Here is a 16,369-nt window from a genome sequence, read left to right as displayed (position 1 = left end):
TGACACAGGGTTTCTCTGTATATCCTTGGCTGTTCTGGAACTCATTGTAGACCAGGCTGGCCTTGAACTCAACAGAAATAGAGATCTACCACCTCTGCCTCCCAAGCGCTGAAATTAAAGGCATTGCCACCACTGCTAGGTGAACTTGTGATTTCTTTCGTGTCTAATGGCCTCCTTTCTATTATAACATCTTTTATTCTAGCACCACAATATACTCTAGGCCCACCTTATATATTTTCTTGCCCATGACTAAGGATCAGCCTGTTACTGGAGAATAGTATTTGTCTGTTCATTGAAACCAAGATCTACGGATACTTCATTGTGAATGATCACTGCTTCTAGACCCCTTTAATAGATAAACCTTAGAAATATATATACTCACATATTTTAAGAAATCACAAGATCATGCTGACACATTCCTCATACCACAGTGAGAAGTCTAGTTTCTGACAACATTGATATATTTACTCATTTTCTTTACCAGATAAAGAAAATGTTATCTTAACATAGACCCAAAATAGCTTCACACTCACCTCATCTACATTATCAGCATTAAATATGCTAAAAAGAAAGTCAGTTATTTTTGTCCTTAGGATATATCCCACAAGGGAGTATGGTAACAGTGTTGTACTTAAAGGGTCCTGAATTGGCTGGGTGTGGCAGTGCATACCTGCCAGCTACTCAAGTGACTAAGGTAAAAGGGTCACCTCAGCACAAGGCATAAAGACCAACTTGACCCTCAGTGAGACCCTCTACAAAAAATGATTTTTAAAAAGTGGAAAAGAGACATTCAGGCGGCTCAGCAGGTAAAAGCACTTGCTGCAGAAGCCTGGAGAATAACCATCTCAATCCCCTATAGAAAAGCATTTTAAGGGGTAGGGGATTTAGCTCAGTGGTAGAGCGCTTGCCTAGCAGGCGCAAGGCCCTGGGTTCTGTCCCCAGCTCCGAAAAAAAAAAAAAAAAGAAAAGAAAAGGAAAAAAAGAGAGAAAAGCATTTTAAGTAGTTTCTGGTTTAGCCCTTCTGAAACTTTTACCTCAGGGTTATGTATGTTCAATTCTGTCTCTGTTGGGTTTGGTTTGAGGATTTAACTACCATGCCCAGCTTTGCTTTGAGGTTGTTTGCTTATTTAGGTACTTTTGGTGGTAATAGAGAATGACCCCAGGACTTTGCACCTTCTAAGGAAACAATTCAATGAATATACCCTCAGCTTTTCTCCCAATTTAAAATGTATCTTAAAATTCTGGTTTGGTGGTACACACCTTTGATCCCACCACTTAGGAGGCAGAGGCAGAAGGATTGCTGTGAGTTTGAGGCTAACTTTGTCTACATAGTGAGTTCCAGGGCAGCTAAGGCTATGTAGAGATACTCTATCTCAAAAACAAATAAAAAATAAAATTAATCCTTTAGGTTACCTTAGGAAGCTTGGTTTCAGCATAACATTTTTACTTTTTAACTTCATTTTCTTTCCCTTCTATTGAAAATAGATTCTTGCCTAGTGGTGGTGGTGCATGCCTAGCACTTGGGAGGCAGAAACAGGCTGATCTCTTGAATTTGAGGCCAACCTGGTCTATAGAGTGAATTCCAGGACAGCCAGGGGCCAAGGCTACATAGAGAAACTCTGTCTCAAAACAGAAAGAAGGAAGGGAGGGAGATTCTTATGCAATATATCCTGATTACAGTTTTCCCTCCCTCTACTCCTCCCAGTTTCTCCCCATGCCCCCTTCCATCCAGACTCTCCCTTTCTGTCTGTCTCTCACTGGAAAAGAATAGGTTTCTAAGACATAACATAACAAAGTAAAATAGAGTAAGATAAAACAAAAGCCATCACATCAAAGTTGGACAAGGTAAACCAACAGAAGGAAAAGATCCCCAAGAGAAGGCACAAGAATCAGAGACCCACTTGTTCACACACCCAAGAGTCCCATAAAAATACTAAACTGAAAGCTACAATGCATATTATGTATTATATTATTATAATATTATACATATAAACAGAGAACCTGGTGCCAACCCATGTAGGTCCTGTGATTACTGCTTCAATCTCTGAGTTCATATGAACTTTGCTCAATTGATTTAGAAGGCCTTCTCCTGGTGTCCTTCATGCCCTCTGGCTCTTATCTTTTTCCTCCTCTTTTGTAGGGTACCCTGAGCCTTGAGGGCAGGAATTTGATGGAGATACTCCATTTGAGGCTGAGTCTTCCAAGATCTCCTCTCTCTCTCTCTCTCTCTCTCTCTCTCTCTCTCTCTCTCTCTCTCTCTCTCTCTCACACACACACACACACACACACACACACACACACACATTCTGCACATTGTCTGACTGTGGGTCTCTGGATTTGTTCCCATCTGCTGCAGGAGATACTTCTCTAATGATGCTGAGCAAGGCACTGATCTATGGCAGAGTATCATTAGGAATCATTATATTGCTACTTTTTAAAACCTGTGGCACTTGGTTTTACCCTAGGTCTCTAGGCTATCTAGTCTCTGGTTCTTGATCATCCAAGCAGTGTTGGGTATAGGTTCCTCTGTCAGATGTAGGGTTGGTGAAATCTTTTTCCAAATCTGTTGGTTGCTGTTTTGTCCTACTATCAGTGTCCTTTGCCTTACTGAAGCTTTTCAGTTTCATGAGGTCCCATTTATTAATTGTTGATCTTCGTGCCTGAACTATTGGCATGCTGTTCAGGAAGCTGCCTCCTGTGCCAATGTATTCAAGGTTATTCCCTGTTACGTATACTTTTTAGAAATCTACACCTGGTCGGACTAGGCTCTAGAATTGGTAGCCGCCCATTCCTCCTTGCCGAAAACTGCAATCTGGCCCTGGTTCCTGAGGCTGGCTTGCTAATCCAAACCTATTCTGATGAACGCCTGGAGCTAAAGACTGACTACCCCAGTGGTTGGCTACACTGACCACCAAAGACCGCTCTGAGGTTATGCCCTCTCTCTTGCCCTCCTAAATCGTCACAAATGGAAAACACTGGAGAGTTCTAACACTTTAAAACCATCCACATAGCACTGCTGGGCGAAGATTATCCTGCCCCATCTTCCTTGGCCTCCGCAGGGTGCTGATGTCACAAACTATCGGTGACCCGAGAAACTACATGTCCACAACTTCTCATCCGCCCCCTGCCCAGTCCGACTTCAATCTTATCCCCTTCTCTTCCTGCCCTGCCCTGAAAATCCCACCTCCATATCTTCTCCCAATGATTAACTTCTGCTATCTTTATTAGCCAATCAACAATTAGGAAAATAATTAGGGAAACAATCAGGGAAACTCCCCCTACAATCCCCCACTTTCTTTTCTATCATGTTCAGTGTATCAGGTTTTATGTTGAGGTTTTTTTTTCTTTTTCTTTTTCTTTTTCTTTTTCTTTTCTTTTCTTTTTTCTTTTTTTTTTTTTTTTTTTTTTTTTTGGAGCTGGGGACCGAACCCAGGGCCTTGCGCTTGCTGGGCAAGCACTCTACAACTGAGCTAAATCCCCAACCCGAGTTTTTTTTTTTTTTTTTTTTTTTTTTTTTTTTTTTTTTTTTTTTTTTTAGATTTATTTATTATATAGAAGTACACTGTAGCTGTCTTCAGACACCAGAAGAGGGCATCAGATTCCATTACAGATGATTATGAGCAACCATGTGGTTGCTGGGAATTGAACTCAGACCTCTGGAAGAGCAGTCAATGCTCTTAACCACTGAGCCATCTCTCCAGCCCCCATGTTGAGGTTTTTGATCCACTTGGACTTGAGTTTTGTGCACAGTGATAAATAATGGATCTATTTACATTCTACTACATTCAGAAATCCAGTTTGGCAGTACCATATGTTAAAGATGCTGTCTTTTGTGTGGTGACCCTGCTGTCTGACTATGAAGTATGAAAGGAGGGTGACGTGCTGACCCCAGAGCAGGCCCGTGTCCTGAAGCTGTTTGGGTATGAGATGGCCGAATTCAAAGTGACCATCAAATACATGTGGGATGCCCAGTCAGGGAGATTCCAGCAGATGGACGATGACCTGCCCGAGAGCACACCTGGGTCTGAGGGAGTCTGAGGAGGAGATGGATGACAGCTGATTCTGGGAACCAGAACTAGGGCCTTCCAGCAAGTTCTTCATCTCCGCTGGACCAACCACCCCCCCCCCCCGGCTGCTGTCGCCCCCTGGAGGGATCAGCTGGTTTTTTCCCTATGGATAAAGACAAGGGAGGTGCTGAGCAGTGACTTTGTTTCTATAAAGAATAAAATTTTGTCTGCAGGGTGTTCCCTGTAGACAGCGGAGGGAAAAAAAGATGCTGTCTTTTTTCCAGTGTGTATTTCCCAGCTATTTAAATAATAATAAAAAGCAGTGGTCTAAAGGTGTGTGGATTTATGCCTGGGTCTTCAATTTGATTCAGTTTGATCAATGTGTATGGTTTTATGTCAATTGCATGCTGTATTTATTACTTTTGCTCTGTAATACAACTTGAAATCAGAAAAAGTGAAACCTCCAGAAGTTTCTTCATTGTTCAAGATTGTTTTAGTTATTCTGGTTTTTTGTTTGTTTCTTTGTTTGTTTTTCTACATGAAGTTGAGAATTGTCCTCTCAAGATCTGTGAGGAATTATATTGAAAATTTGATGGGGATTGCATTGAATCTGTAATTGCTTTTGGTAAGATGGCCGTTTTTACTGTTAATCCTATAGATCCATGGGTATGGGAGATTGTGCTATCTTCTTTCTATTCTTGTCTTTTGTTTTGATTTTTTGTTGTTGGTTTGTTGATTGTTGAGACGGGTTTTCTCTGTGTAGCAGCTCTAGCTGTCCTGAATTTACTAAATAGACGAGGCTGACCTCCAACCCACAGAGATACACATGCTTCTGACTCCCAAGTGCTGAGATTAAGTGTGCTACCACTGCCTAGCAATCTTTCCATCTTTTGATATCTTCTTCAGTTTCTTCTGGGACTTGAAGTTTTTGTCATATAGACCTTTCACTTGCTTGGTTAGAGTTACCCTCAGTATATTTTATATTAGTTGTAGCCATTGTAAAAGGTGTTTTCCTGATTTCTTTCTCAGCCTGTTTAAGTTTGTATATAGGTGGGCTACTTTTTTTTAAGTTAATTTTGTATCTAGCTACTTTGCTGAAAGTGTTTATCAGCTATAAGGGTTCTCTGGTAGAACTTTTAGGGGTCACTTAAGTATACTATCATATCATCTGCAGATAGCAATACATTGATTTCTTCCTTTTGAACCTGTATCCTCTTGATCTCTTTTTGTTGTCTTATTGCTCTAGCTAGAACTTCCAGTACTATATTGAATAGACAGGGAGAGAGTGGATCCTTGTCTTTTGCCTAACAAAGAATTGCTTTGAGTTTCTGTTCATTTAATTTGAAGTTGGCTATTGGTTTGCTGTATATTGCATTTATTGTGTTTAGGTATGGGCCTTGTATCCCTGATCACTCTAAGTCTTTTAACATGAAGAAGTGTTAGATTTTGTCAAAGGTTTATTCATCATCTACTGAGATGATTATGTGATTTTTTTCTTTCAGCTTGTTTATATGGTGGATTACACCGATAGATTTTCATATATTAAATCATGCCTGCACTTCTGGGATGAAGCCTACTTGATCATGGTAGATGATGTTTTTTGATGTGTTCTTCAATTTGGTTTGTGAGTATTTTATTGAGTATTTTGGCTTAAACTTTTTAAACTACTTTCTTTTTTTTTCTTTTTTTCTTTTTTTTTTTTTTTTTCGGAGCTGAGGACCGAACCCAGGGCCTTGCACTTGCTAGGCAAGCGCTCTACCACTGAGCTAAATCCCCAACCCCTGGCTTAAACTTTTATGAGGGAAATGGTTTGTAATTTTCTTTTTTATGGAGTCTTTGTGTGGTTTGGGTATCAGAGTGATTGCAGCTTCATAAAATGAATTTTGCATTGTTTCTTCTCTTTATATTTCATATAATAATTAAAAAATTAGTATTAGCTTGTATTTGAAAGTCTGGTAGAATTCAGTGCTAAGACCATCTGACCCATGGTTTTTGCGGGTGGGGGGTGTTGGGAGACTTGTAATGACTGCTTCTACCTCACTAGGGATTATAGGTATGTTTAAATTGCTTATATTGATCTTGATTTAACTTGGGTAAGTGGTACCTGCTGAGGAAATTATCCATTGCTTTTAGATTTTTTAATTTGATGAAGTACAGGTTTTTAAAGTTTGTCCTCATGATTCTTTGGATTCCCTTGGTGTCTGTCCCTCTTTTGTTTCTGATTTTGTTAATTTGGATACTGTCTCTCAGTGTCTTTTAGTTTGGCTAAGGGTTCTCTATTTTATTGATTTTCTCAAAGAACCAATTCTTTGTTTCATTGATTATTTGTATTGTTCTCTTTGCTTCTTTTCTTCTTCACCCCTCAATTTGATTATTTCCTGCCACCTACTCCTTTTGGTTGTGCTTGCTTCTTTTTGTTTTAAGGCTTCCAGGTGTACTATTAAATTGCTACTATGAGAACTCTCAAATTTCTTTATGAAGGCATTTAGTGCTATGAAATGTCTTCTTAGCACTGCTTTCATAGTTTCAAACCAATACGTTTGGGAATGTTGTGCCTTCATTTTCATTGAATTCCAGAAAGTCTTTAATTCTGTCTTTATTTCTTCCTTGACCTGGAAGTCGAGTAGAGAGTTGTTCAGTTTTCATGAGTTTGTAGGTTTTCTGTTGTTTCTGTTGTTGTTGTTGTTGTTGTTGTTCTTGAAGTCCAGTTTTAATCCATGATTATCTGATAAAATTCAAGGGGTTATTTTAGTTGTCTTATATCGGGGTTGGGGATTTAGCTCAGTGGTAGAGCGCTTGCCTAGCAAGCGCAAGGCCCTGGGTTCGGTCCCCAGCTCCGGAAAAAAAAAAAAAAAAGAAAGTTGTCTTATATCTGTTGAAGTGTGCTTTGTGACCAATATGGTGAATTTTGGAGACACTTCCATGAGGTGCTGAGAAGAAGGTATATTCTTTTGTGTTTGGGTGAAATGTTCTATAGATATGTTAGGTACATTTGGTTTATAACATCTTTAGCTCTAGCATTTCTGATTAGTTTTTGAAAGGTAACATTGGAAATTAAATCCTAATGTTGATAAGCAAGTCATAAGAAAGTTCAGGAATATTCTTACTAATAGAAGAGGCAAGTACAAAATGCTGAGGGTAGGCCATCCTTGCTCAGAAGCAGAGAGAAGGCCCCAGTTACTGTACAGAATATGGACCCAGCAGGGGGCACAAGGCCAGAGGGAGAACTTGAGCCACATTATACAAGGATCTTATAAACAACTGCAGAAACTTTGGATTATACTCCAAGTGCAACAAAACATTTTAGAGATGGTTGGTTTTATGGTTGGTCGGTTAGGAATGAAACCAGGACCTTGAAATGTCACATAAGTGCTATACCAAATGTGTGCTGCCCAACCCACTGCCACCTTTCTTATTTTTAGAGTTTTCTAAGATCAATTTATTTATTTTATTCTATATAAGCACACTGTCACTCTCTTCAGATACACCAGAAGTGGGTATCAAATCCCATTACAGATGGTTGTGAGCCACCACGTGGTTGCTGGGAATTGAACTCAGGACCTCTGGAAGAGCAGTCAGTGCTCTTAACCACTGAGCCACCTCTCCAGCCCATTTTTAGAGTTTTAAAAATGTTTAATTATTTTATTTTTTATATGTATGGGTGTTTGTCCTGTATGTGTCTCTGTGCAGCAGACATATTCCTGGTGACCATGGAAGCCAGAATAGGGCATCAGATCCTCCTTGAATCATTTCTTGTGAGCTGTTAGATGGGTGGTGAGAATGGAACCCAGGTCCTCTGCAAGAGCAGCCAGTTCTGTTAAAAGCTGAGCCATCTCTCCAGCTCCAATTTTTTTTTAAAGATTTATTTCTTCTATGTGAGTACGCAGTTGTTCTTTTCAGATACACTGGAACAGGGCATCGGATCCCATTGCAGATGGTTGTGAGCCACCATGTGGTTGCTGGGAATTGAACTCAGGACCTCTGGAAGAGCAGTCAGTGCTCTTAACCACTGAACCATCTCACCAGTCCAAGAGATATTTTAAAAATGAAATTAAAAATGATTTTTCTTGGGGTTGGGGATTTAGCTCAGTGGTAGAGCGCTTGCCTAGGAAGCACAAGGCCCTGGGTTCGGTCCCCAGCTCCAAAAAAAAGAACCAAAAAAAAATGATTTTTCTTAAAGATTTATTTATTTTATTATGTATATAAGTACACTGTAGCTGTCTTCAGACACACCAGAAGAGGGCATCAGATCTCATTAGATGATTGTTGTGAACCACCATGTGGTTGCTGGGATTTGAACTCAGGACCTTTGGAAGAGCAGTCAGTGCTCTTAACCATTGAGCCATCTCTCTCTCTCTAGCCCATTAGAAATGATTGTATGGAGGATAAGCTGTAGACAGTTGTAAAAGAAAATCAATCTCAGAGCTTTTGAAGGTGTTCAAGTAGAGGAGCTGGAGATATGGTTCAGTAATTAGAACTTGCTGCTCTTTCTTACAAAGGGCCTAGATTCAGTTCACAGAACCCACATGACAGTATATAACCACCCATAACTCCAGTTCCAGGATTCACACAGACACCAGGCACTGCACACAGGAGGTATACTTATATACAAGCAGAGGAAACACTCAAAGACATAAAATAAAAATAAATAAATCTTACCTGGGGTGAGGGTTATGCTTTGTGCCTTTAATCCTGACACTCAGAAGGCAGAGGCATGAAGATCTGTGAGTTTGAGGCCAGCCTGGTCTACAGAACAAGTTCCACGACAGCCAGGACTTCATAGAATCTCTTTCACCTCTCTCTTCTCTGTCTCCTCTCTATCTCCTTCCTTTCCCTATCCCTCCACCACCACCCTCAACAGTGTCTCACTATTAGCTGTCTTAGAACTCACTATGAAGACCAGGTTGATTTCAACTTCCCAGAGATCCACCTGCTCTACCTCCAAAGTGTTGGAATTAAAGGCATGTAGCCCTGGCTATGAGAACTTATCTGGAAAAATAAACAAATCTTTTTTTAAAAAAGCATGTTCAGACACAGATTACGGATCTTGCTGGGAAATGACATAGAGGAGACAAAAATGCAGGCGTACAACCTATTTTAAAGGAAAACCTCTTGTTTGCTGATACTCAAAATCTCATTTCACTTCATTTGTTTGTTGATGGTTTGTTTCTTTTTTTTTTTTTTTTTTGGTTTTGTGACTGGTTTTGAGATGGTATAAATATGTAAGTCTGGATGGCCTGGAAGTGGTTATGTAGATCAGACTGATCTCGAGCTTAAGCAAAGAACTACTCCTACCTCCTAAATCAGTGGTTCTCAACCACCCTAATGCTGCAACCCTTTAATCCTCATATTGTGGTGACCCCAACCATAAAATTATTTTCATTGCTACTTCATAACTGTAATTTTGCTACTGTTATGGGTTTTAATGTAAATATCTGATACGCAGGATATGATATGTGACCCTCGATTGTGATCCATAGATTGAGAACCGCGGTCCTAAATGCTAAGATTTCAGGAAGGCATCACAATACCAGGCCACCTGATAGTTTTTTGGTTTGATAGTGTTTTGGTTTTGGTTGGTTTTTGTTTTTTGGAAAATATAACCTTAGGTCCCTTTTAGGAGCCTGAAGGGACAGCATGGCGTGGTGACGTACTTTAGAGCAGAAGCCAACCAGATAAGCCAAAAGATTCCCGGAGAGTCCTCTTGCCGGCTCTCTCAATTCGCACAGGCGCCTGTGGAATGGCAGCCTTGCGGGGGCGGAGCTTCCGGAGGATAAGGCGGGTTCTGAGCCGCAGCAATGGCGGAGGAGGCGGGCTGGTGACAGGAGGATAGGTTTGAAGGAGGAGCAACAGCAGCCATGCAGACGGCACACGCAGGGTTAAGCCATACTGCAGGTGGCGCCGACAGTCCGACTGGCCGCTTCTGTCCTGGTAATGCAGGCACAATGGCAGTTCTTCCTAGTGGAGCTCACCCTGTTGCAAGAGCACTGGAAGCCCCCCGAAATTCCAGCAAAAGCTCCGTGCCTTTAACCCAAAGGCCTGGAATCCGACATCATAAATTGTATCCTACCGGACATGGACAGCTGGGCCATCTGCGGGCTGCTTGAAGCGGGAAAGGGGGTAGTCTGGGGGAGGGTAAAAAAGGGAAAAAAAGCAGAGGGACCCACTGATTGGGGTATGTTAACCACAGATGGTCTGGGCATGAGAAATTCCTTGAGAACAGAGGAGGGATGGAAGGAAGGGTGGAGGGAAATGAGCAGGAATGGCCCAAGCATTGTGGAAGATGTAGCCTGGGGATCTTAGACCAGATGCGATGGTTTTAGAAGGCTAAGGAGGCAAAGTCGATTCAAGATGGTGTCTTTCCTGAGTCTCCACCAGCGCCCTCTTCGTGCCTTTCCCTACCTCTTTGGAGGCGGAAATCGCCTGTGGGTCCCTAGCTCCTGATGTCGAACCACACCAAGGACTGGTAGAGAAGGAGCTTAAAGTGAGCGGCAGCGTGCTGGAGGTGTAAGTGTTGAAAGAGTAGAGCATGCTGGGTAGGTGTCTGGGCCATTTTCCACCCCAAGGATGCACTTCCTCAGAGACATCACACTAGGGTGCGCTAAACCAGTCTCTACCTTCTATGGATGCCGGAGGGGAGATGAAGAACCGATAGGAGCCAGGAGAAAGGCGGATGGTCTGATTACTGTGAGTTCCAGGCCAGCTAGGTCTACATAGCAAGCCCTAGGCCAACCATGGCTACATAGTGAGATTCGCTATCTCTTTCCAAAATAATAATAATAATAATAATAATAATAATAATAATAATAATAATAATAATAGAAATAGGAAACTACTAGTTTGAATTTAATGTTCTTTTCTTTACTCTTAGACACTGGATCGCAGAAGATTCTCGCCTCCTCCGAATTTCCATCATGAACTTTCTTGACCAGCTTTCTCTAGTGGTGAACACCATTCAGCTCTTTGGGCCCCCGATTTCCTGTTAAGCCTGGCTGGGGACCCAGGTCTGACCTTATCCCCATCGACTAAGCAGTACAAGTTTCCTTAGTGAAAAGATTCCAGAAATAGTAGCTGCTACATAAATGTGGGGGCCTAATTTTTTTTCACGCACGTAGGGGCCATTTGTTCTGGTGCTTCAATGTTTGTTGCTAGAGAAAATAAAGCTATACTGCTAATCTACATTTGTGTTTATTTTCAGCCTCTAAATTTTCTTTGATTTTTATTTTGTGTTGGAGGAGGGGCTCTGGAATCCAGGTGTTTGTTAGTACAAGGTAAGAATATTCACTTAATATGTATAAGCTCTTTGGTTCAAGTCCCAGCACTGGAAAAATATAAGAAAAAAGTGAATGAAGATAATTTTAGAAATAGAGGAAAATTAAAACTACATGCACTATTGTAGTTTGAATCCTACAAAGTGAGAGGAGAAAAAGAGTTGTCCTCTGACCTTGGAGAGTGCTTGCACATGTGCATACATACAAACACACCAAATAAATACAATTTTTAATTTTAGCATTATAATTCTAAGTATTTTTTTCATCTAAAGTGCATTTTTCTTTCTAGCCAACTCTATTTTTTGAGAAAGGACTCATTGGTTTCAAACTCTTCAGTTTTTTCTTAAAGATTTATTTATTATATATAAATACACTGTAGCTGTCTTCAGACACTCCAGAAGAGGGCATTGGATCTCATTACAGATGGTTGTGAGCCACCACATGGTTGCTGGGAATTGAACTCAGGACCTCAGGGAGAACAGTCAGTGCTCTTAACTGCTGAGCCAACTCTCCAGCAACTTTTCAGTTTCTTATCCTCATCTCTATTTCCAGAGTGCTGGGACCTCAGGCATTCCCCATCAACCTCGGCTTGTGCATAAAAAATAAAATTTAAACACTGTGAAATAGGCACATACGTGATGCAATTTAATATAATTGTTGAATACTTAAAAATTAAAAATCAGCTGGGTGGTGATGGCACACAGCTTTAATCCCAGAACTTGGGAGACAGGTAGATCTCTGAGTTCAAGGCCAGCCTGGTCTACAGAGTGACTTCCAGGATAGCCAAGGCTACACAGAGAAACCCTGTCTCAAATCATTTAATTCTTCCAATTTTTTCTTTCATTTTTTGAAATTCTCGTCTATCCCTTTTTCTCAGCCACATTAAATAGCTAGGATGACCTTGAACAATGCAGGTTCTCCTGCATTGTTTCCTGAGAAATAATTTGGATATGATTCCTGTATATAAATGAACAAATGATTATTCTTGATTAGTTTATGAGCTATTAGTAAGACTTCTTTGAATGTTCTTGATGTACATTAGTGAATGTACTCCTGAAAGTAAGTCTACCCACTGGTTTCTCAAATTCTTAGCACTGCTAATATTCCCCCTCCTAAACCAAATGCCAGCATACCTCCTCCCAAAAAATGTTGTTTATGTAAGAACAAATAGCCCAGAAACAGAGCTTAGGTAGCGTCTCCACCTTGTAAGGAAAAGTGTCTGACAACTGGCATTTAAGGTCAACTTCCCATAAAACATGTCCTACAACTTGGCTCCCCTTAGTCCAGTGGTTTATTTATAGATGCCATCAGAATTTTCTTTCTAGGTTACCATGTTTCTCAGAATAAAGGCTGTTGTACCTCTTCCTTTCTATGATGAATGACTAATTTCTTTCCTTCCATCTAAGTTGAGTTTTCCTGCTTCTTTGCATCCCTCAGAGAGTATATGAGCCTTTGTGTGTTACTCTGAGGGAATGCTGCATGGAACAGAGCAGATGTGTATAGAAGTAGGCTTCTCTCATTACTGAGGCATAACCCTTGTGACCCTGCCTGCTGCCTTCCAAAAGAGAAGGCAACTACTAGTCTTACTTTCAGGGCTAAGCAGTTATCACAGAGGCAGATTCTTTTCCCAGGCCTTAGTCTCTTTCCTTGGATGGGAGTCAAATTGCAGGTGTTAGGAATTGAACTAGGGTCCTTTGCAAGAACAGCTGCTTTTTTTATGTATGTGAGTACACTGTGGCTGTCTTCAGACACATCAGAAAAGGGCATCAGATCCCATTACAGATGGTTGTGAGCCACCATGGGGTTCCTGGGAATTGAACTCAGGACCTCTGGAAGAGCAGTCAGTGCTCTTAACCACTGAGCCATCTCTCCAGCGCCCAGAACAGCTGCTCTTTTTTTTTTCTTGGTTCTTTTTTTTTTCTTTTTTTCGGAGCTGGGGACCGAACCCAGGGCCTTGCGCTTCCTAGGCAAGCGCTCTACCACTGAGCTAAATCCCCAACCCCTAGAACAGCTGCTCTTAAGCACTAAGCCAGACCCTCAGCCTTCTTCCTCTCCCTCTCCTGCTCCCCCCCTCTCTCTGTGACTGTGACTGTGTGTGTGTGTATGTACAAGATTACAGGTTTGTACGGAGGCCAGAAGACAGCATCCCAACCCCTCCAGTCTTTTTTTATGCAGCCATATTGTTGAGGCATCATGGGTGTAACTTCCTTGCCATTTCTAAGAGACACAGTATCATACAGCAGATGTCTTGGTCCTCTATTCTTACAATCTTTCTGTCTCCTCTTCCACAAAGTTCCCTTAGCCTTAGGTGCAGGAGTTTTGTTGAGGCTAGGCTCTCTACAATCAGTTAATTTCTTCATTTTAACCAGTTTTAATGCTCTCTGCTGCAAAGACAAGCTTCTTTGATGTGTGTTGAGAGGTACACTTATCTCGGTCCCCAGCTCCGGGAAAAAAAAAAGAAAAAAGAAAAAAAAAAGAGAGGTACACTTATCTGTGGGTATGTTTTAGAACACAGGAATTACGCTGCTCTAGTAAAGCTGTGATGGTTGGTTCTCCTCTGGGATCCATGACCTCTAGCCCTGGGTAGTTGGCTAGGTTTCTCATACCAGACATGATTTCTCCCAGTTGAGCAGGCCTTAAGTCCAATTAAACAGCTCTTGTTTAACACCAAGATATGAGTGGCACTATTGCATTGTAGCCAGTCTTTTGCTACTTTGTGGGTTCTTTCTTTCACCCTTTCAACCCCCTAACCCTAGATAGGTGAGAAAAAAGGGTAGAGGGAGAGAGGGAAAAAAATCCCTGAATAAAGTCAGGGGTTAGAAAAGGGACAGCATTATTGTTAAACTACTTCCTGCTGATTAGGGGCATCGAGTTCCTTGGGGCAAGTTTGATCTTCACCATCAGGTTATCTAACTTTTTTCTTCTTGTTTCTTCTTTGTGCACAACTATTTAACAAACTTCAGCCACCAACAAACAAATAAACCATGCCTCTCAAGGCCTTAGCATTTATATACCCTCTGAAAAGTCCCCAAAATGCCAAATGTCACACAATCAGAAACTATCTGCAGCTGGCAAAATCACACCCCTGCTACAGCATGAGACAAATTATAGGCAGCTACTACAGCCACCCAATGCAGCCCCACATTCCACACCTGGCATTAAAAGAACATTCATATGTCTGCATTTTTTATAGAAACCAAAATTCTCATTACATTGTACCTCTTTCAGGGATATTTTGCCATGCTGGTCTTTTTGATTCATAGGTGTCACAGCTGGTTAGAACTATTGATTGCTTCCCTCCCTTGGCAGCTCGTATAGACCTCCTGATAGTATGAAAGCTATATGAACTACTACTGTTCAGTGTAGATTAAACTTGAAAGATGAAATTATAAGATTTGGGGTTAAATGAATAAAACTGGAAAAAATACTGAATTGAGTAAGGTAACCCAGACTCATAAACACATATGCTACATGATCTCTGTTAGCTCCAAATATTCAGATACATATATAAGCACAGAAATCAGGAAAGTAAACAGGGACTATGGGCAGGGACACTAGAGAGAGAAATAACAGGATGCAGAGGACATGAAGGGGGAAATGGGAAAAATAGGGAGGGGACTTTAATTGGAGAGGGGATAGGACATCAATACATGAGGAAAGAGGAGGAACAAATAATACTAAGGATAATGAATAAAGCCTCAAGGAATAGTGTTTGTTTGATATATTTTAATTGAAGTTGAGCCACTTAGGATAAGAATGCTCCCCACAGGGCTGGAGAGATGGCTCAGAGGTTAAGAGCGCCGACTGCTCTTCCAGAGGTCCTGAGTTCAATTCCCAGCAACCCCATGGTGGCTCACAACCATCTGTAAAGAGATCCGATGCCCTCTTCTGATGTATCTGAAGACAGCTACAGTGTACTTATATATAATAAATGAATAAATAAAAAAAGAATGCTCCCCACAAGTTATAGAATATCAAAACCCTCAATACCAGGCATGAGAACAAGTTGTTAGTCAGGGAAGTTCAAGTGATTCTGAAACAATATATGTAGGCTATTGGGAAAGATATCACATGCTTTAGACACAATATTTTTGAGACAAAGTATCCCTGTGTAGCCCTGGCTGTCCTGGAATTCCCTCTGTAGATCAGGCTGGCCCCGAAGTGAGAGATTTGTCTGATTCTGTCTCCCAAGTGCTAGGACTAAAGCTGTGTGCTACTACTGCCTGGCCTAAGATTTAGGGTTTGTTTTTTTTTAAGATTTTATTTTATTTATATGAGTACAGTATAGCAGTTCTCAGACCCACACGATCCCATTATAGATGGGATGCCACCATGTGGTTACTGGGAATTGATTGAACTCAGAACCTCTGAAAGAACAGTCAATACCCTTAACCACTGAACCATCTCTCCAGCCCCTCTAAGATTTATGGTTTTGTTTTGTTTTGTGTTTGTTTTGTTGTTGTTGTTTGGATATTTTTTATTTACATTTCAAATGTTCTCCCCTTTCCTGGTTTCCCGTCCATAAACCCTGTATCCCACCACCTCCCCCTTCTTCTATGAGGATGCTCCCCCACCCAACCACCCACCCCTTCCCGCCTCCCCACCCTAACATTTCCCTACACTGGGGAGTCCAGCAGGATCAAGGTCCTCTCCTCCCACTGGTGCCCAACAAGGCCCTCCTCTGCTACCTGTGCAGCTGGAGCCATGGGTCTGTCCATGTGTACTCTTTGGTTGGTGGTTTAATCCCTGGGAGTTCTGGTTGGTTGCCATTGTTGTTCTTATGGGATTGCCAAGTCCCTTCAGCTCCTTCAATCCTTTCTCTACCTCCTCCAATGGGGACCCATTCTCAGTTCAGGTTTGCTGGTAAAATTCACTTCTGTATCTGTCATGCTCTGGCAGAACCTCTCAGGAGACAGCGATAACAGGTTCCTGTCAGCATGCACTTCTTGGCATCAGCAAAACTGTCTGGGTTTGGTGGCTGTATATATATGGGCTGAATCCCAATGTGTGGCACTCTCTGGATGACCTTTCCTTCAGTCTCTGCTCCAAACTTTGTCTCCTTATCTCCTCCTCTGAATATTTTTGTTCCCC

General features: G+C 41.4%; 1 protein-coding gene across 1 annotated transcript; it reads left to right on the top strand.

Moving 5' to 3' along the window:
• Positions 1 to 9,773: 9,773 nt before the first annotated feature.
• On the top strand, positions 9,774 to 11,197 carry Lage3 (L antigen family, member 3). Its single transcript, NM_001106345.1, has 3 exons — positions 9,774 to 10,068; positions 10,386 to 10,514; positions 10,879 to 11,197. The coding sequence occupies exons 1-3, from the start codon at positions 9,866 to 9,868 to the stop codon at positions 10,991 to 10,993; spliced, it is 447 nt and encodes a 148-aa protein (NP_001099815.1). The 5' UTR covers positions 9,774 to 9,865; the 3' UTR covers positions 10,994 to 11,197.
• The last annotated feature ends 5,172 nt before the right edge of the window (positions 11,198 to 16,369 follow it).

The sequence above is a fragment of the Rattus norvegicus genome, chromosome X (assembly GCF_036323735.1).
Source record: "Rattus norvegicus strain BN/NHsdMcwi chromosome X, GRCr8, whole genome shotgun sequence".
In the NCBI taxonomy this organism is placed as follows: Eukaryota; Metazoa; Chordata; class Mammalia; order Rodentia; family Muridae; genus Rattus; species Rattus norvegicus.
This window is presented reverse-complemented; position numbering and strand designations above follow the sequence as displayed.